The sequence below is a fragment of the Psittacula echo genome (genome assembly GCF_963264785.1).
Source record: "Psittacula echo genome assembly, chromosome: 4".
In the NCBI taxonomy this organism is placed as follows: domain Eukaryota; kingdom Metazoa; phylum Chordata; class Aves; order Psittaciformes; family Psittacidae; genus Psittacula; species Psittacula echo.
Genome location: NC_137738.1, coordinates 83,508,700 through 83,530,484, shown reverse-complemented (window position 1 = coordinate 83,530,484; position 21,785 = coordinate 83,508,700). Strand labels below are relative to the sequence as shown.

The following is a 21,785-nucleotide window of genomic DNA, read 5'->3' as shown; positions in this document are numbered from 1 at the left end:
ATAGTGCTCACGTGCCACTAAGCAGCCTTGCAGCCATGCACAGACAACAGAAATGCCACAGACCTTACTGATAACTGAACAAGTTTGCTCAAGCAAATGCGTATGACTGATGCTGACGATGTGCCACCTACCATCAGCATCACTCGGTGCATCCCGGGTGCAGAGACCTCTCACGGCAGCTTCTCCTGAGGCTGGCAAGTCTGTACTGATGGACACACCTTGCTGCTCTTGCAAGGCAAAAGAGTATGTGCCATGCCATTCCTTGGTGCAGCCTGCTCTTCCCCACCTCTCCACCCCGACTCATCTCCATGGTATTACTTCAACTATAGCTGTGCTTGGTCAGTACCACACTGCGTATTATTAAGTCAACAGAGGCAGAACGAAGAAAATCATGAAGCCTTTATTATTGCTGAAAGTTTGGTAGCAAACACCAGGTCAGCCGCAGCTATCTGCGAACAGCCCAGCAGCGCTGAGCCACCTTGGATCCCTGCCTGTTGCCTGAGCCTGTCTGTGAGACGTGATCAGAGCCCCGGCTCGGGCGGGGGACGCAGCCGCCAGCACCGCCTCTCGGCTGGGCCCGACCCCCGCCATGAATCCCCAGGGAAATCCCAGGTGTAGGCATCGAACGGCTCGGAGGGCCCGGCCGGGCGCACAAGACACAGCGGGAAGCTGAGGAAACGGTGGGCATCGCTGACCCCTGCGAGGGCACGGCCCGGCCGAGCCTCCAAATAGCCAATGGCGCGGAGGCCGCTACTACAAGAGGGGGGAGCCAGGGCTGAGAGACCCGGCCGCGGCAGGGAGGGTCCCGTTGCCATGGCCGAGGGGCGGAGCGCCACGCGGCGGGTGCTAGAGCTGAAGGAGCGGCTGGGGGGCGCGCAGGAGCACGACGAGGTACTCGCGGCCGCCGCGGCTGTGGCCGGGGTGTGCGCACGGGCCGCCAGGAGGCTGCCGCGCTTTCTGTGTGTCCACTCAACGCGAGTGGCGGTGCTGCTGGCGGACGAAGCCTCGTTGGTGGGGCCGGCTGAGGCCGCTGGCCCTCGCCGCGCTCAGACACCCAGGCCCGAGCTGTGCCCTGCCGCTGCCCCCCTTCGGCATTAGCTGCTGGCCCAGCCGAGCAAGGAGAGGGTGGGGGTGCCGAGTGCAGCACGCCGGGCCACTGCGGGGAAACCCGTGCGTGAGTCTCTGGCCCTCGATCGCCGTTTTGTTTCCGTCCTTTGTGACCAGGAGGGGTTAAAGGAGGGCTGGTGGTTATCAGGTCATGCGTGATTATTTTGTGGGTAAGGGGTAAAGCTTTCTATGGGTGGTCAAGAGGCCATGCGTGCAGTCAAGTGAGGAAGAGAAGGGAAACAAGGCTGTGTTCTTGTATCTACACTCAAGTGAGGAAGAGAAGGAAAACAAGGCTGTGTTCTTGTATCTAAACTCTTAGATGTTCTTACATCTAACAGGTAGCACTGGCTGTGTGAAGTCTTGTCAGCTTGGCCAGAAGGTGAAAATGCAACAGCAAAGGTGCTAATTTTTGTGTTCATAAGGGCTTTTCTTGGTGAAATAGTTATTTTTGCTTTGTTTTAATGGTGTGCAGCAAGAGGAGTGGGAGGTGTAACACCCTGCGTTTGTATTCCTGGTGCTCAAGACCAAAGCTACTCTTATTTCTAGGGGAAAAAAAAAAAAAAATCAAATAACCTCTGTAGGGTAGTAGTAGCTGCAAGGACTAGATAAGGAATACTTGAAGCAAGCACACATCAGTGGGGAGATGGATCAGAGCAGCCTATGGAACTTGTGCTTGACACTCTTGAAGTACAGAAGCAGATGGGGAGATAAGCACAGGCTACAGGGCAGCTGAGGGGGGAAGAAAACACCCTCATTCTCTGAGCTGCTGCCTGGATCCTGAAGGGAATGGAAGCAAAGCGGTATGTGCCAGATTGGCCTCAACATATTGCGAAGTAATTCATCACATTTGACTGAAGAAGGTGTATTCAAAAGGGTCGGTTTTCTTTGAGGGTTGAATTGCATTTGAAAGTACAGAATGCATTTGCTATGATAGATTTCGGAGACACTAAAATTTGATACAAGTTTGTAGAAGTATTTGGATCTGAAGGGTGGCAGCAAAATGTAATCTGCGATGCGTTTGGTAGTTAATGAACTTGAAAAGCTTAGTTATTAAACATACCTACTGTGTCTTTTCAAAGTGTGTGTGTTGTATACATATATAGAAAACACTGATTATCCTAGCCAGTAATGGTTTATCTTCCTGAATGTTAATGCTGTTGGTTTTATCTGTGCAAAATGCAAATATTTGTGCAGGTGCTGCTTCTGATGTTTTAATTTGCAGTTCAGTAGACTTAAGATCCCTTGTGCAACAGAAGTTATCAGATGTTACAGTCTTTGACTTTTTTTAATGTCTGGGATTGATGTTGATATATTGTTTTGAACAAGAGATTGACAGGGAAAAGACCAACAGCTCTAGAGATAATTAATTTTTAAGTGATCCCAAGCCAGTAAGCTTCAAAACACATTCAACTCAAGTGAAAAATGTGAATAGCCCCACAGATGGGTTCTATTAAGGAAGGAGATGCACAGTTTTTGTAGCATGACTTCAAGCAGGTGCTGCATAAAATGAGACTAATGGTGGTGCTGCAGCACTTCTGCTGTCCCTGGAGAAACTGTCTACTGAAATAGGAATGTTTACAGATAGCAGGGACTAAGGAGTTGCTGGGGAAGTGAGAAACTGATAGCCAAAGATCGGCACTTATGAATTGCACTGCTAATAAAAGGTAAATCTAGTAATAGAAAATGTGATTATCATGTTTAAAGGCAAAGAGGAAAATTTTAGGTATGTGTATCAGCATTACAGATGTGTGTGTCCAAGTGTTGGTGTTGTCAGGTATTTCTGTACTGGAGAATAATATTTCTTGCCACTCTTTAATAATTGCTGAATACTTATTGATCTGATAGTAACCAGAGAAGATGCAGAACATCAATTGTTCATGTCAAAGGTTTCTTAATGTGCGAGGTTTTAGAGCTATCCCAGGGAGTTTTCAGAGAATTGACCAAAGAGTGAACAAAACAAATGATTTAGGTATTGAATGATGCTCAAGGTACTACAGAATTTCAGCAGGAGAGGAAAAAAGTACTGTGCTGTTGTTTGTACAGGTAAATGCAATGGTCTTCATTGAGATTGATCATGAAGGAATGAGAACAGCTCCATGATGTTGCATATAAGATGTACCTTATATAGAATTAAAGGATGGTGCCATGATCCATGCCACTTTATGAGACTTTATGTAGATATGCCCTGCCAAATTTGTCTCAAATTATATTCAACTGACACCAGCTGTCATAAATATATGCAAATCTCTTAAGGCATTTGACTTGCTTCTGTATGATGCTGATTACAGTAGCAGTGTTATGTATTGCATCAGGTTCATAAAATGGATTTCAGTTGCACTCACAAAAAAGTGCTAGACCTCATGAAAAAACAATGTTCATTTGTGGATTTGGTTGTGGGCTTGTGGTGGGACTTCTTGGGGTGAGAGCTGATTATGCTTCTCTTCTGGACATGCTGCTACTCAAATCTTTCTAAATTTAGAAGACAGCAAGTGTGGTAGGGAAATGCTACAAATACTGAAGTAATTTGTGGTGAATGAAGAGAGACCCTTCTAGAAACCAGCTTTGATCATGTGCTAGGTAGGCTACATTCATTTGAGCAGCATGCATTTTAACATGGCTCAGTGGAAAGTCACAGCTAGGAGCTATGAATGTAGGTCATTTGGGATAGGAGACTGTATTTTGGAAAGCATTGACTCATAAAATGATTTGGAGCTCTGATGTATTACCAGTTGAGCATGAAATTGCAGCACAATGTAGTGGCTTATAGAGTAAATGCTATCTTTGGGTAGCTTAGCAGGGTTGTGTTATTACTGCTATACAGTATTAGAAGGACAATTACAGGAATATTATGTCCTGTTCTGGGGACTGTTTTTAAAAACAACACTGCCAAGCTAGAAAGATAGACAGCCAGAGAATGGCTATAGGTCTGGCTAGCATAACTTGCTGAAACTGAAAAACCAAGGTAAAATATGTGATTAGTGTTTACATTTGTATTGTATAAGATGCTTGAAAGAAACATTTCATTAGCAGAAAGAGATTGTTAGATTCCGTACCTGAAAACAAAACTAGACTTTTTTTTTTTAGGCAAACAGTTGTGGTGCTGTGTTTTGGTGGGGTGTGTGTAGATTTGATAGAGGGCAGAGAAATGACTTGGGAATGTGTTGGGTTTCCTAACGTGTCGTCTTCAGAGTCTTGATGACCTTTCAGACAAGGTGTCTGGCTCAGCCAGAAGTTATGGACTTGGTGAAACTCTATGGGCTGTGTTACAGATCAGCAAGAGCTAATCATGGGGATTCCTCAGAGAGTGAGATGCAGCTAGTGTGCAAGGAGGGAAGGAGAGGAAGCAGGAAAAAGCTACTGAAGTGAAATGCTGAGCCAGTCCCTTGACCACAGAAGGCCTGGGGGTGTGTTAATGGGTCCCATCCTTTCTGAGGGTCCAAGCTCAGGTAGCAAAAGAAATGAGGAGATTGTACAACACATGTATAAGGGATAATAGCATAACACTGGTGCAGTGGGAAGAGGTCAAACTTGGCACAGTTGGGATCTGCTGTTATCATCACTTTCAGTTTTGACTCTGGAAAATTTTGTTTGCTCACATGCTTCTTACCCACTGCTCATTACCATTGCCCTCTGTTTTCCAATGCCTTCCTGCTTTCCCTCCTTCCCTTCATTTTTAGCTTCCTCTTGCTCCTGTTGTCACCTTTGCTTTTGTCTCAGAGCAGTATGAGTGTCTCTGTTTGTCCACGAGGCTCTGCTTCTGTCTGTTGCATGAAGATCTGTGTTTTGGGCTTGCTTAGAATGCTGTTTATTGTAAAAACAACAATCCTAGAAGCTTTGGATCATTCTTTAGAAATTAGTATTTAGGAATTACGTATCAGGAATTGTATGTATAGGTAGCTTGTATGTTCTTTATAAAATTTTGATTTTTTAATAAACTTTAACCATCTCTTTTAAAGTCAATAAAGTTTTTCCATAAGGGTATAGCTGGTAGTGGTATGAAAGGTAAAATAGTCTGAAAACCAGTGGGGGGGTTACGTATGTGTTGTGTATATATGGAAGAACTTGGGGGAAAAGAAGTTACTGGGTACAGTCTAGTGAGGTAAGAGCCAGATGGGCTACAAATGCTTCAGTAAAAGGTATGGTTAGAGCAAGGCCCCTGAATGGTCGATCTTCATCTTGTTCTTGAAGGCCTTCTGAGAACAAACTTAAGGTAAAAGCTTTCTCTTTTTGCCTTATTTTCATAGAATGGTTTGCATGGAAGCTACTTTAAAGATCATCTAGTTCAATCCCCATGCCATGGGCAGGGATGCCTTCTACTAGACCATGTTGCTCAAGGCACCATCATACAATAATTGTAATGTTCTACCATATAAATATAATGACACCAAAGTTTGTTTCTAACAAGCTTTAGTTTTTTCAGTGACAGGCTTTACTCTGTCCTGTGCATCACAGTATATGTTTCTGTGGCCTTCACTAAAGTCTGATAGATATTGGAGGTTGGTGTTTTTGCTTTAAAAAGCAAACATACATGCGTAGTCCGATAAGTAAATCAGAGCTCTTTAGCAAATAGGATGAATATATGCAAAGTTTCTTTGCTGTACTGATGTTCTCCACAAGTTAAATTTGCTGATTGTGTTTGTAAATATGTTTGGTTTTATGTGCCAACAGCTTAGAGATGGGTAATGCCTACTGGCAGGCTGGATGCTGCCATTTACATTGCCAAGTTACAGTAGAAGGCAAATGGAACTCTCTCTCCTTTGCTGGTTCTGTGCATACATAGCTGCTGATCTCACTGCAGCTTGAGCAGTTCCCTGCTTTCAAGAGATCAGGATCACTTCTAAAAGGCTTGTCAGAATGTTTGATCAATGCTTTCTATTTTCTTCTTAATGAAACCCTTTTGTGCGTCTTAATTTGCCAAATGTGAAACACATTTCAAGAAAGCAAAATGAACAGTGTGGTCTTTGGTTTAGAAAACTTAGAAGGTTTTGTCTTTCATTAAAATGTGTTGACTGCTTTTGGGCATACTTGTCATCTAGGTGCTTTTGTAATTTAGCCTGTTGGATTGAAGTTATATGAATAGGAATTGCCTTCTTCCTGAATCTATTCCTCTGAAATTAATTCTGCTTTGTGAATTAACGTAGTCCAAAGCCCATCAAAAGGAAATGGTCAAAACCCCTGTGCTTTTTTTGTAACTTGATGGAAAAAAATCTTCCAGTGTTCTTCTGTGTGCAGATTTGGCTCTTGTCTGTGGGATTTATTCCCAGTGGTTTACACTGCTTCAGTCATCCTGTATAACACAATATAACCTGTCAGCAATGGGTTACTGCAAAATAAATTAAATAAACAGGGATATGTTTTTAAATTAAATTAAAACAAACAAAAAAACCCCTAACTTGACACTGGTAACATAATTTCTAATGCTTGTAATTCACATTGCAAGCAATTACTATGTGGTGTTTTTTTTTCTACTTAAGCATCTTTGCCACACCTTTTTTCTCTTGTGGGACTATTTAGAAGAAGTCTTCAGCTCATTAAATGTGTAGCCTACACCTGTGACACATCTGGAAACAAGTTAAATGTTAAGCTTGTATCCTTCTCAGAAGGAAGAATAGCTCTCTTGTGATGCAAAATTGTTTTTAACTTCACTATATGTAGTCTTAAACACAACTTGCTGGCTCATGGACTGTCTTAATCTTAGATAGGAGATAAGCAAAACTTCACATGGCTTTTGTACTGGTTCTGAAATTTTGCTCAGCAAGCTTTTTTTTGTAGGTATCCTGCCATTTTGTACTTACGTGGGAGAGAGTTGATTTGCTGCCTCTGGTCTTAGGTGCACGTCTTACCATTACTGCTTCTGTCACGTTTTCCTGGGCTGTGAAGCATTTCTCCTGTACTTCTCCAGGTCTCAAACACTGTTACAAGGTGGACGATTTGTAGTAAGAACTGCATATCAGGCGTGTGGATAGAGCGTGCTGTACACAGTGAAATTCAGTGTCAAATGTGGGATTACATTACTAATGCATTATAGGAACAATGGAACTTAAAACAGTAGAGAAAAATATCCCCCATTGCAATTTGTAAATTGCTGTTTCAGGTTTGCTACTTGCTTGTTCTAGTACCTCTTTTGTCTTCTGCAGCACCATTTCAGATGCAATATCTGATACGATAAATGACAGTTCATTGGTTATTTAAGTTAGCATGGCTATTACTGTCATTAAAAGTTTCTGGTAGTTTTCTGGGTAGTCTGTTTTGCATTCCTGCAAGTTCCTGCCATTGCATTTAAGAGGCAGTGATCTGAACAACTTCAGGCTTTGTGAAAGCTCTAAGAAATGCTGTTAGTTCAGTTGCACATTAATTCTGTCATCTACATAACATAGCTTCATGGAAGATTGTGAAAGATAAGGCAAGTTGCTTGTATGTGGTCCACTGCAAGACTCGTGGGGTCCTGTATACCCATTGCCCAAGGAATTGATTATATTGCCAAAGGAATTTATACCCTGCTTATAAATGAGACTTTGTGTTATTAAAACACTTCTCATAGGAATAGGAGCATTTTGTATTTAAAAAATTCTTTTCTGTTTTGATGGAAAACACTGAACTTTGTAGCAGGTGTGCATTTTATCAGTGTGAAACAAAACAGCTGTTGTTGCTTGAGCCTGTTTTTTTTAATGTACAAAGTGCAGTTAAGCTTTCAAAACTTTATTTTTTGCCAAATGTGCTCCCACCTGCTCTATAGGCCTTTCTTGGCCTGGGCAGATGGAAAAGTGGTGCTGCTGACTGGGAGACTTGCTGATTTTTGCATGGTGGTTCTGCATAATGCAGCTTTTCTATTGGTTCTGTGGCAAATAAGGGTCACTGCTACACAAGGAGTGTGGGCTTATGTAGGTAGCCTGTTCTACAGGTGTACTACTGTATTACTGATCTTTAATATAATCCATGGTAAATTCATGTATGAATAAATTCATATTCATACCTACTGGATATTCTGGTGTTACTGAAATTGAGGAGCTGGCAGAACTATCCTGGTTCACAGTCCAGACTTTAGACACAGCCCTGCTGTGCAGTAAAGGAGTACTTACATGTTCCTGGAATTACTGGATATTCCTTTTAACACTCTTGAGTGGTTTTAGATTAAATGTGTGAGTCAGAATGAGAAAAATAGAATAGAATTTATGAATCTGATGCTTTCTTCCAGATTATAGGAACACTTGAGGTACTACAGAATTTGGATATATCACTGGATATTCTAGTGGTAAGTGACCAATAATACATTACTCTTCCATAGTGACTTACAGTGTGAATGTCAGCGGTCTGAAATCATAGAAGCAGTGAATATGTTGCATTTTGTAATTTGAAAGCCTTCAAGTCAAATAGAGGAAAGAGATGTCTCACAGCTGGGGACTCCACATATTTTTAATGTATTTGAAGAACATAAATAGGCTAAATGCTAACATGAAAATAATTGTACTGGGGAAAACAGAAAATGACAGGTTTTAAATATCCTTTTTTATTTCCCCTGTGGCTGAAACTGAGTTTAGTCGTATGAACTCTGCTTCTCTAACTCCTCTACTACTGTTGTGATTGAGATGCATTTTGCGTTACAATATGTCCGTCATACGTCCTCTCTAGCATGCTAAAATGTACCTGTGTAAGCCTAAAGGGAATTTGAATTGATAAACCTAATTCACTGGGGCTGTATGGATTTTGTGGGCATAAGCATTTGAGCCAAGTGTAATTACTGAAATAAATACATCTAATGGAAGAAAATTACTTCTTAGTTTTATGTATTAAGACTGCATTTTATTCCCCGTATTTGGTTATAAATATCTACCTTCAGTTCTGTTTGTGGAATAAAAAGTGTGTTTATTTTTTAGCTGCCATAAGACTACTCTGACTACTATGTTGATACTGTTTGTAGTTGTTTTAGAGAAGATTTTATTTGAGATGTTGCTTGATTTATTCTGCCCATCTTTCTTGCACTATCTTCAACAGGAAACGGGCATAGGCAAAACAGTTAACAGTTTTAGGAAACATGCCACTGCTGGGAATGTAGCTAAAACCCTGGTAAAACAATGGAAGAAACTTATTCCTTCTGAAAAGAAAAGGTAGGTGAGCTAACTTTTTTTTGAAAGTTAATTATACTGTAGTGTAACTTTATAAAATACAGCTTGAAAAGCTTAGGAAAGTGTTTGGAATGACAAGTAAGCATTAGGACAAATGCATAAATTGAGTGGAAGAAATGAATTTTGCTTTTATAAAATATCAGCAGACAATTCAGAGTAACCAGTATTGGTCAATTAGCCGTCCAGCACTCACACTTCAACTTCCTCTTTTGATTGGCACAAGTTAAGTCCCAGCTGATGCAAGTGGGACTAAGCCAGTGGTGGGCACTGCTCTTCAGGGAAGTAGGAAGCTTGCTCTTTCTTCCCAAAGGTGGTGGTTAAATGAAGCAGCTCTCCAGTGATTTGGTGTTATAGAGGGCTTTCCTATAATGCTCATATTAAAGTGGACTGAGAGAGGCTTCCAATACTGGAGGAGTCACATTGAAGAGGTGTAACTTCTTCAGAATGAAGCAGCCGCCACCACCATGTCCAGACTGGCTGTGCTTCGGATGTTTTGCAGACCTCTGACACTTTGAGGCAGTTGAGCTGAGAAAGCCAGAGGTTTAGATTAAATAGTGGATTTTAAGTCTGAAGTTGTTCAAACAATGGGAAAGTGGAATACCAGAAACTGTGATAAGCAGGCTAACCTGTTGTAATCTGTATCACCTACAGCGTATGTCATAAATTCTGTCTCTTCGTTATTTCAAGTACCGTGTCTGTGTTATAAGGCACGCAGGAAAGCTTGCATCAAAAGTGGTATCCAACACCCTATAAGCATTTTGGGCATGTTTTCCTACTGCCAGTTATGCCTGTACCCCCAACTTGTCTTGCTGTCAATTCTTGTTACAGTATTAGTAGTGCTGGACCCAAGAGCTGCTGCTTTGGGGTTCTGTACTGATAATGGAAGAATAAGAGCACAGCAGAGCACAGGTCTGGGGCTTCTAAAATTATAATGCATGATGTGATTTTAATGCTCCTAGTTTTATTAATATAGGTAAAAAGATTGATCAGGAGTTTAGCATCAGATGTAGCATGGAATGTGATTTAATTATTTTTTTTTTTTTTTTAATGTTTCAGCACTCACAGAGAAAGAAAACAAAATACTGGAAAAGATGAGACAAAATCTTCCATTTCCAAGGAGGTTACGCCTTCAGAGAAGTCCAAAGCATCTGGACTGACCTCCAGAAGTTCTGATAGTGCTCCTGATTCTAAAAAGTTGAATAAGCAGCATATTTGTAGTGAAAAGATTCACCAAGGTAGAGATTCTGAGTCTCAAAACCAATGTGATAATAAAGAATGTAGCAACGGTGGTTATGAGCATGCTTCTCAGGGTACTAGTCCTCAAGCTAAAGAAAGTGACTTCAAAGAGAGAATCTCTACAGAGAGCAAGAATTTTTCAGAAGAGCAGCATTCCTCTGTAGCCAATAAAGACTTACCACAGCTGAAGGAAAAGCCTAGAAGGGATGCTTCCAAAAAGAGGAATCCTAAGCATGTGAAGAAACCAAAACAAAAACTTGTCCTAAAAAGCAAAGCCAAATTATCTAGTGATGAAGAATTTGAGCCCCCTACTATGTCTTTTGAATCTTACCTTACTTATGATCAGCTTACAAAGAAAAGAAAGAGGAAGGCTTATTCTACAGGTGCACAGTCAAAAAAATGCTCTGAACAGAAAGGCAGCTTGTTACTACAAAAGACTTCAAACTTCTCCTATGTGAAAGAGGGAGAGGAAGATGTAGAAAAATGTGAGGATGCTCAATTGGAAACTCCCAATAAAAAGGTAAACCACTGCATGGTTGAGATAATAGCAAATAAACTGCAGATGAATAAGTGCTTTGGACTCATTTTCAGTGAAATTCAGCTGTATTTATTTGCAGCAACAGCTTGCCTGGCTCTGACATGATGATTGCATTGCAGTTGCTAATAATTGCAATAATTGGGGTGCACCCCCTCACACCCCTTTATTGCATACTGGCCATTTACAATTGATTTGTCTTGTATTTTTAAGATGATTTCAAATGTGGCAATAGTCTTTGATCTCCATAAGTTAATCTGCTGTTTACCTGCAAAGTGAATGTGCTTAGTTCTGGAAAGATATCCCCTTCTTCCCTTCTTGACCAGCCTGGTTTGTGACTACAGCAGTTGTTTCCGTATAGCACAGTCATTTTGTCAGATGCTGTAGTTTATAATAGTGAATGTTAAGATATGTGGTAGAATTGAACTTTCTTTTAAGGCATTGAAGTAAACCACAGTACAGCATATAAAAATAGCTTATATGTTTGTAAACTGAAATATCCTAGTCCTTGGGGGAGATGAGGCTTAAATAGCTCCTCTGAGCCAAAGTAGATCTAAATGTGTATTAATTAGACCTTTTAAATGAAGCCCTTTTGTGCACTGTGAATTAGAGATCTCTTCAATCTTTACCATGATGTGGAAGCTCCAGGCTTTACCTGTTGTGGTAGAGCTGCAATCTGAATGTGATATCTTCTGTCCAAATAGAGAAATATTAATGTTGGCTTGTGTATGCTACTGTAGCATAAACTGAGGAAAAACCTTGTATGTTCAAGCAGTTGTAAAAAGTTATTAAAGATACTGAGATGAAGTTCGGGGTGATGCAAGTTTTGGGCTGTGCCTAGCTTACAATTGGAGTACACCTAAAACCCAATTTGCATGTTCGTATGATGCCAAGCATTTGTAGGGACCTGTACTTGCCAGATTGCAGTATCTTTAAATTCCTTTTTAAGGGGTTATCTGTGGAAAACAAATAGGCTAATCAGTTTATCCAGTGCAATATAGGAGACTTAGTTTGCCTTTGAACATTTAATCGTGGTTTTGTCATCTTGTGGTTTTGTCTCATTCACTGCATGCCTCTAACCTCAGTAGTGATTTATCTGAAACCCTGTTAGCTGAACTTATCTTCTCTGTTCTTTAATCCTTTTTTATGCACTAATTGCAAATATCCCCCTAAGATCCTTTTGTGGGGTAGTCTTGGTAAGTAAGAATATGAAAGGGTGTGCTGAAAAGTAATCCAGTGACTAGATTTTAGTGCAGAAAAGCAGTTGTTCTGGTTATCCTAGTTAACTTTGTGATTTGCTTAAGGGCTGTTTTTGTAGCTTATTTTAAGCCTCAGTAAACTCAAATTTGTAATATTGAAGCAATGTTCCCTTGTCTGTGCACAGGCCAAGGTGGCATCCCTCCAAGATCTTCTTAATACTCCACTGCCTAAATTTCTGACAGGCATCTCAATCTCATCTCCCCCATATGCAGCAGACTTTAAAGGTAAGTGATATGCAAGGCTGATAAATGTGAAATAGTGCAGGTTTTTACAGCTCTACGTGGAGATGTTTTTATCCCTTTTCTGAATTAAACTGTATTAGATCATCTGTCCATGGCAAAGAAATGCCTTGCCTTCACTTTCTCATCTGTAGAAATCATGTTGAAGCTAAAGGGAGTTGAGTTATAAAGGTTCTTATGGCTTGCTGAATAAAGAAATACTGTGGAAGGTTATCACAGATGTAGAGAAGGCATTGATCAGGTGGTAGTTCTGCAGGCTCCATTTGTCTTTACTTCTGTCTGTACCTTACAATAGGCAAAGCCTTAGTAGGTACTGCCTTAGTAGGTACTACCTTAGATAAAACAAATGTAAGAAGCACTAGGTCTTCCTTCAGCATAGGGACTTTCTAAGACCTTCATAGGTCAGTGACACAAAGTGCCGGTGGTTCCCCTAGCATCTCTTGTGAGATTTCAGTGGTTTCATATCTGTCTGGTCTTGAAACATCACTGCTACTGCAGCTTCTGGGTTCTGTAGGATAGCTCAGGAAGATCAGTAATGTGCTGTTGACTGATAAGAGTAATCTAGATGTGAATACAGCTCATGTAAACCTGGGCTAAATTATATAAGGCTGATTTGAGTTGGTGCAGCTCACTTGCAATGTACATGCTGTTTTGGTGTCAGACTTCTGTGACATGTAATAATAAATGCAAGGGCCCAAAAACTAGTGTGGTAATGTTATATTTCAAGAAAAATGAATGTGTGTATCCTACCAGCTATGTTTCTCTCAGAGCTGAATGTTTACAGTATTTTAAAATGTCAGGAGATAAAGGAATCCCTGCCTGATGTTTTGTTTGCAGCTTCCATAGCACCTGTTGTAGAAGCACCCCAGCAAGTCAGTGAAACAGTTCAATTCACAGGACGGAGACTGAACTCTAAAATGCAAGTTTACTCTGGCTCTAAACCAGCCTGTCTTTCAAAGATGCTTACGCTGTATGAACAGTGTATCCGTGTGCTTCAAAATAATATTGATTGTGAGTACTTTTAGGGATTTGTAGCAGACTGTGCCTGAAAGCGTATTGGATTTCTTATTTCTCCATTGCTTATTTCTCCAGCAACTGGCCTGCTAAAAGATACTGCCTCTCACTATAAATGGTGACTTGGAGCAGGTTGAAAGGCACATAAATAAAGTGGATTTACAGCCATGCTGAAATGTACCTTTGTTTCGAAAGCTTACCTTCTCTTAAAGCTCCAGTTTTTAGTTAAAATATAATGTCCTGTGGATTATAAGCCAGAAAGCCTGCTGATACCTTTTTTTTTTTTTTTTTTTTCCCCTCAGAGATGGTTGTTTACATAAATAAGAATGGGTGGTCAAGAAATTATTTATTCCCTTGTGCAGGCAGAGAGCAGTGATGCACATTGGTAAAGACAGGGCAATAGCTATTCAAAGATGCTTTCTCCATCCTCAGATACAACTGCCAGTTGGTATGGAACTGCTGATTTATAAATATTTTCATAGCCTGACTTCAAAACATGTGTTCTGTCAGTGCATGCTAAAATTAACTTGTATTCTTACTTTTAAAGTGTTTGAGTGGTGTTACCCACTGAGTAAAATAAATGAGATACTAAAAGTACTGTCCTCTTTTGTAGCACTGCATGAAGTAGGAGGTGTGCCCTTTGAAATTCTTGAGCCTGTGCTAACACGTTGCACACCAGAGCAGTTGCTTCGAATAGAGGAATGTAATCCGGTAATTTCTGCCTTGTTAAATTCAGGGGACCATGGAGGACATGAGGCATCTCCTTCTGCCTGCCTTGTACCCTTTGTGATAAAGTTTCTCCATGGGTTATACTGGTTTTCTATTTTGAATACTTATTTCTTTGAATTTAGCTGTCATTATCAAGCCTTCCTTTCTCAAGTGTTAGGATTTAAAGCATTTTGTAGAATTATTACTCTTGACTAAGTGAAAGCCAGCGTGGGTAGAGAAGTGTTTTTGTTTCTGAAAATAAGGAAAAAGAGTATTCTGTATTTACCGCTGATGTAGCTGGGAAGGTTGTTACAGAACCGGCTGTTTCCAAGTTAAATTGTTAAGGCTGCAAAACATGCCAATTGGGAAGTATCTGGGGTGAGACTTCATGTGTGGTAGATTTATCTACACTGTTAGGACTTTGGCTCTGTGGTGCATTTGGACATGGAGTGTTCAGCACTTCACAGTGCAAGTTGGCCATTTTTCTGCATGGCTGAAGCCATCTGGTGTGGCCTGAGCCTGTGCTGGAAACACAACTGTGGCTTGTGAGCATAACTCACTAGCTCAAGTATAGAGCTCTGCTATATGAAGCTATGTGATTTCTAGACTGAAGTTAGTATCTCAGCATGGTGTTCACAGAATCACAGAATATTAGGAATTGGAAGGGACCTCAAAAGATCATCTAGTCCAATCCCCCTGCCGGAGCAGGAACACCTAGATGAGGTTACACAGGAATGTGTCCAGGCGGGTTTTGAATGTCTCCAGAGAAGGAGACTCCACAACCCCCCTGGGCAGCCTGTTCCAGTGTTCTGTTACCCTCACTGAGAAGAAGTTTCTTCTCAAATTTAAGTGGAACCTCTTGTGTTCCAGTTTGAGCCCATTACCCCTTGTCTTACCATTGGTTGTCACCGAGAAGAGCCTGGCTCCATCCTCGTGACTCTCCCCCTTTATATATTTATATACACTAATAAGGTCACCCCTCAGTCTCCTCCAAACTAAAGAGACCCAGCTCCCTCAGCCTTTCCTCATTAGGGAGGTGCTCCACTCCCTTAATCATCTTTGTCGCCCTGTGTTGGACTTTCTCCAGCAGTTCCCTGTCCTTCTTGAACTGAGGGGCCAAGAACTGGACATAATATTCCAGATGTGGTCTCACCAGGGCAGAGTAGAGAGGAAGGAGAACCTCTCTTGACCTACTGACCACCCCCCTTCTAATACACCCCAGGATGCCATTGGCCTTCCTGGCCACAAGGGCACAGTGTTGGCTCATGGTCATCCTGCTTTCCACCAGGACCCCCAGGTCCCTTTCCCCTACACTGCTCTCTAATAGGTTATTCCCCAACCTGTACTGGAACCTGGGGTTGTTCCTACCCAGATGTAACACTCTACACTTCCCCTTGTTATATTTCATCACATTTTTCACAGCCCAAATCTCCAGCCAGTCCAGGTCTTGCTGGATGGCAGCACAGCCTCCTGGCATGTCAACCACTCCTCCCAGCTTAGTGTCATCAGCAAACTTGCTGATAGTACACTCAATTCCCTCATCCAGGTCACTGATGAAGATATTGAATAATACTGGCCCCAGCACTGACCCTTGAGGCACTCCACTAGATACAGGCCTCCAAATAGACTCCGCCCCATTGACCACAACTCTCTGGCTTCTGTCCTTCAGCCAGTTCGCACTCCACCTCACCACCCGACCATCCAGTCCACACTTCCTCAGTTTAGCTATGAGGATGCTGTAGGAGACTGTGTCAAACGCTTTACTGAAGTCAAAGTAGACCACATCCACTGCTCTGCCATAATCCAACCACTGTCCGTCTTTGGGGTACCTGTGGCAGCATGTGGGTGGGATTTGTTCTGCATCTTTCTCCACCAGGGGTTTGGGATTTGTCTACAGGCTGAGCTAACATGTATTCTTGAAAAATACTATTTTTAAGTCTTTGACTTATGATATCTTGTGTTCAAATTAGACGTTCACAGAAGAATGTGACCACTTGTGGAAGAAGCACTGCCAGAGAGATTTTAAAAGCAAGAGCCTCCTGGAATATGAGTCTTGGCGTGAAATGTACTTGAGACTGTTTAATCAGAGAGAAGAAAAACTGAAGACACTTACAAAAAATATTATTTCAGCTCAGTCTGAGAAACCAAAAGGTAAAATCCGTGGCTAGCTTTTACACTTACAAAACTCAGTTTCTTCTGCTATTCTTGATGCTTTATATGTAAGTTTTAGTGATTTGTTTGCACTGAGCACTAGTGCTGTACCTCTAAGAGAAGACATCAAGAAAGAACACTGTTCCTTTTAGCTTACAAGTTGCTCAGAAAATATGCATGCAGTAATACAATACATTAATGCATAATACTTGCAGCATGCAGTAGACAATCCTACCTTATTGATTAGAATGTGGATTCTAAGCAGCAATGCGAAGATTGCAAATGTAATTACAAATAGCAATGTTAAAATGAAGAAATACTATATATGACTTGCCATGGTTCAGTTACTACTTTGGTACCAGATTTTGCTTTCCTGAATTAGTTTTTCCTAAATTTAAACCTAGGAATTGCCACACAACTATATTATCAACTGAACTTTGACCATAAAAGGCAAAAGAAGTCACATATCCTCTGTCTTTTCTTCTGTATTAGGCAGGCAAGTAAAAATGGCTTATATGACCAGTGCAGCAAAACCACCAAGGAACATTCGCAAGCAGCAAGAAATCCATGGGACAGCAAGACCTGTCACCCAACTTCATCCCATAGAGAAGTGCAAGTAAGCGTTCTGTACTATGCTTTTAATTTTAGATGTCTTTTGTCAGTACAAAAGCTTGCTGGCAAAATATTATTGAAGTTATAAATGGCTTTCTACTTGCTTTATTAAGCAACTAGTGGCTAGAAACTAGGCTTTTTGAGCCTTTTATGCTCCTCTGCTGCATATGTGTTGCTATCACGTTTCTGCAAAGTGCCAATGATGAATTCACCCTTCCAACTGGAGAGTGAGTGGATGCTCCTGTTTTTCTCTACATTACACTAATGCTGTCTGACATCCTGGGGAGATTTCAGTGTTGATGTTCTGTGTTTATAAACCTGGTCAGTAGCCTCACATGTTCTCATGCTTTCATAAAATCCCAGTCAGCTGCCTGGAGTGATATAGCTGACTCAGTGAATCTCTGTAACTTTTAATAGTCCTGATGGTGGGTTTCTGCTTTGGCAGCTTAAAGGAGTGTTTGGAACAGTCAAGCTGTACTAGTAGTAAACACTAGTCACTGGTGGAACAAAGAACTGGGATTCCACAAATGTTTCCTTTGCACAGCACAAAGCCAACTTTTCTTTGTGACACTGTACTTCAGAGTAGTTCAACAGCCACAGAAGCTAAAGCAGAGATGTGGTGTTTGTCCTACTGTTCCTGCCAGCTTAATGAACTCTCTCGTATCTGAGAGTATGGCTGCAACAGGGAGATAAAACCTGTAGCACCAGCATCTACCTCTTAACTATGCAGAGACAGACTACTGGCTTTTACTGCTTAAATATTCTTGTATGAAAGAAAAAGCAAGAGTTTGATTCTGAAGCACCTCATGAGTCGATGAGTCCATGTACCAGCAGCTGGACCATAAAAGCTATGAAGAGTATTCATACTGCCTGAACGTGGGTATCTTAAGCTGTGGTCCCTCACTGCTGTGGCTGCTGGTGAGCATGGCGCACTCCCTTGTCCCCACTGCCTGTGGTTTTTCTCATGTCAGCATAACTGCTCTTCAGCTAGCTCTTTCAATGTTGTCTCTTTGGAACTGGCAGGTGGAACACTTCTCATTAGTCTGAATATGGGAACAGTTATGCAGGTTGATAAATGAGTTAGTAATAGATATCTGGGAACACGGGAGGATAGAACTCAAGCTGCTGCAGATGTGATGCATGACTGACTTGTAGCTGAACATGTCAGGAGAGTGATTTTAAGTTGTTGGTGTTATGATACTGCAGTGCCTGCAGTTGTGCTGAGTAATTGATTGCTCTTGGGCACATGAACAAGATAACTGAACTGTGCTGAGCTTAAGGAGCAGGGGCGGGGAATCACCTAAAAACCATGGGAAATTGTGCTTTTTGTGAATTTCAGTAACTTGGCTTAGTGGAGCAGCCTTGACTTACTGCTCAAGACAGTGGTTGTATGGAGTGGGATTGATAGCCTGGATATAGGAACTTCTTAAAATCAGCTTTTTCACCAGATACAATGTTTTTATAGCTGCACCTTTAGCTGATGAACTTGGAAAGCTTTTTTCCATAATGTTGCTGTTTTCAAGGGAAAGATAGCCCTCCACCAAGGCAGTAGGTTAAGGCACTTCAACTTAGGCTTTTGCTTCAGCTGCACTGTGTGAGGTTGTCTCTCTGTTGTGACAGATCAGCCTTCCAGTTTAGGTGCTTCAAGTGTAGTAGTGTAAATGTCCTTTTTGCTCCAGTAATCTCTGGAGCAGCAGCTGAATGATGTACTCAAAGTTCTGCGTGCTTTTTTTTTTTGGGCAGGATAAATCAGGAAGACCTGCTGTTGTGCGAAAGAAACTGTAAGAGTGTCATTGCTTTGCCTTCTTGAGAAAACAAGAGCTTGTTTAGGCACAGTAGATTTGACTTCATTGCTTTGACCATGTCCTCTGAACATCTGTTGGTTTTGCAAGTTGTAGAATTTTTACAGATGAAATCTTCACTTAAGAAGCTGATCTTGCAGGAGATAAAAGGGTCCTGTGGCAGACATCCAGATCCCTAGCAAGCTGCTGTTTGCACTTTACCATGCAGTAGTGTGTATATATATATATATATAGATATATATAACTGGCAGCGGATGTCAGTGACTGGCTCTGAGGCGCATGAGGCTGCCCAGATTGGTGACATCATGCTGACACTCACTTTAATACTGCGTTGGTTTGCCTTAAGAGTAGACATCAGCTCTGTATCTGTGTCTGCCTCAGTTCTTGTCCTGTTGAGGATCCTAACATAATACTTAGGGTTAGTTACTGTGCCTTTTGCTAGATGTTCCTACTTGTGGGGGAAAAAAAAAAAGGAAAGGTATAAATTTGCCTTCATTTTCTGTCAGAGAGGTAGTTAGCAGTTCACCTGTGTTCCGAAAAAAATAAACACAAAGAGCAAGCTGTGACACAGGATATTATGAATCACAGTGGTATTGCTAAATGTTATAATCTGTCACAAAATCCAGTAATTTTAAAGATTAGTATGATGCATAAAATCTAATAAATGGAAGATTTGTGCAAGAATGGAATGGACTAGGTGACCAGTGAGATCCCTTTTAATTTAAATTATCCTGATTTTTACATGTCTTAAACATTTCTGATCAGTTGTTTGCTTCTTGTTTTCATTTTTTTTTTCCCCAAATGAGCCCAAGCAAATAGTAGTTTGATATCAAACACTTTTTTCTTTTCTTTTTTTCTCTAAAAGGACAAAGATTCCAGAAAGCAGAAATAAAAATAACACATCATCAAATCCAATCCCTGCTAGCAACAATGGAAGCTGTAGCTCAAGTGTAATGACTCAAGATGGAAAGAAGCCTATCAAAAGTAAATGGAATTTACTAAGATCATAAAGCTGACTATTAATATATGCTTAATATTATGCTAATTTTAAGTCCCTTACAGCTGTAATCCTAACTGGTCTCTTTGTTTTGCTGTTATTGAAGAAATCGCACCAATCATGAAGAAAACTTTGAGAGCATTGAGGAGTAGAGCTGGACGACTATAAAATGAGGCTACATACTTGAAGTCTGAGTGACTATTTGTATATCATGCTACAGCTAATGCAAGTAATGTTAGTGCAAACTTTCTTCACTTTGCCTTAGTTAAAATAGGTATGAAACACTGCAGGGGCAAATGATTTGCAATAAAAATGGAAATATCTGAGTTCTTTCATCTGCTGCTTTCTTATTCATGAACAAGGAAAACTGAACTGAAATAAGGCCAGTACATGCTAATGACAAATAAGTTTGTGGACTTTTACAGATGCTGTTTTTATCAGTTTATGTACACATTGCGTAAGCTTTTCATGAAGCAGTTAAGCTGTGGTATGTTTTGCCAGGTCCAAAGCTAGCTTGTAGTGTACTTAATTACAATTGCAAAGATGTCTTGTCATCTCTTGCACAAAAGGGTATTAGAAATTTTGTGTTTGTCTCACTAAAGCTTTACTAAAGAGACTTTCATATTTTTCTTATGAAAACAACATTATTTGGCTGGATTTTAGTTTTTCCTCTTCCAGAAACAGAAGACTGATTATACGACAGTCCTGGAGCTGACCTTCTGACCTGCTGGAATGGGGCTGTGAGACATCCTCAGGGCACCACATGTTTTTCAGCCCTTTTTACTTTACTTAAGCAATGACCTTTTAAAGAAGAGGTAGGAGAAGACAATGTTTAAATTTAAATTGCCTTTTTTTTTAAAGCAGGATTTATATACTGCTAGGGTAAATAGGGCAGGCCATGACAGTGAGTTAATGAAAAAGTGTTACTTATGAGCTCTGTTTAGTTGGGACATTTTTTGGTATAATAATTAAAACCAGACCTGTCACTGTGTGACACCACCTAAAGGCATTAAGCTCTTGTATGGGAGATAATATTTTAGGAACAAGCAGAACAAAGAGAAACCAAGAATGTAATCAGTTTTATGCTATGGTCATCATTCAGAACTTGAGCACTTCATTTAAGTTTGGAGATGAGGGAACACTTGCATTATACTCTGATCTGCTGCTCTCAGCCTGTCACAAAGAGGCCTAGCTCACAACCTTGAATGAGCCTTGTATGAAAATGCTATTTGGTGTTGAATAGCTATCCTTTCAAGAGTTGTACTGCTGCAGTTTGGGGTTGGTCTGTGAATGGGTTTGCTTTTAGAAATGAAATACTTCGTTGTAGTTGCTTCATCTAAACCAGTTCACTTTCACAAATTGTGAGTCTGACTTTGCCTTGAAGGCATAGCTTACAAATGGGGGAACTCTTTCTGTAGACCGCACTCAATTCCTGCAAGTAGGTCTTATGTTGTACTTCTATAGGATTTGGCATCCTAGAGTTCCTCCTGAAGCACAGGGTAAGATCAGCATGAAAATGATTGCTGTCTCTTACTCCAGACACCTTATGTGTGAATTTCCTCACCATCCTATAAATATTCAGGTAGACTACAAAAATACTGCTACTAAGAATGGCTTTTACAGTCAGTTAACATAGTCGCGTATACATAACAGCTTGTGCAAATGCTCTATTTATAGAGGGATTTTAAGTCAGCAGGTGTGCTACTGTGTTGTGTTTATTTTTTTCTACATGCATTATAGTTGCGCTAAAAAGAATGAAAGAACTAAACAAGGGTGTTGACCTGGAAATTCTGCAGGGAGCTTTCTCCATCTCTGGGATCAAAACAAGCATTAACTAGTAGGAGAGGTTAGTGCAGTGTCTGTTGTACACATGTGACAAATGCTTCTGTGAGGAGCTATTCAAGACTTAAACCTGGCTGAATGGCCAGAGTACCACACCACCCTTTATCCATTAATCAGCTCTGGTCATCATCTAATTGCTCATCAGTTTAATTCAGCTGG

General features: G+C 40.8%; 1 protein-coding gene across 1 annotated transcript; it reads left to right on the top strand.

Annotated features, from left to right (window-relative positions):
* Positions 1–813: 813 nt before the first annotated feature.
* LOC308220133 (elongin-A-like) lies at positions 814–19,952 on the top strand (the record flags this gene model as incomplete). Its single annotated transcript, XM_080615921.1, has 11 exons — positions 814–891; positions 8,303–8,359; positions 9,100–9,212; positions 10,287–10,986; positions 12,386–12,485; positions 13,347–13,511; positions 14,128–14,225; positions 16,193–16,373; positions 16,866–16,989; positions 19,653–19,771; positions 19,891–19,952. 11 exons carry the CDS (start codon positions 814–816, stop codon positions 19,950–19,952), a joined length of 1,797 nt encoding a protein of 598 aa, XP_080472047.1.
* Positions 19,953–21,785: the final 1,833 nt, after the last annotated feature.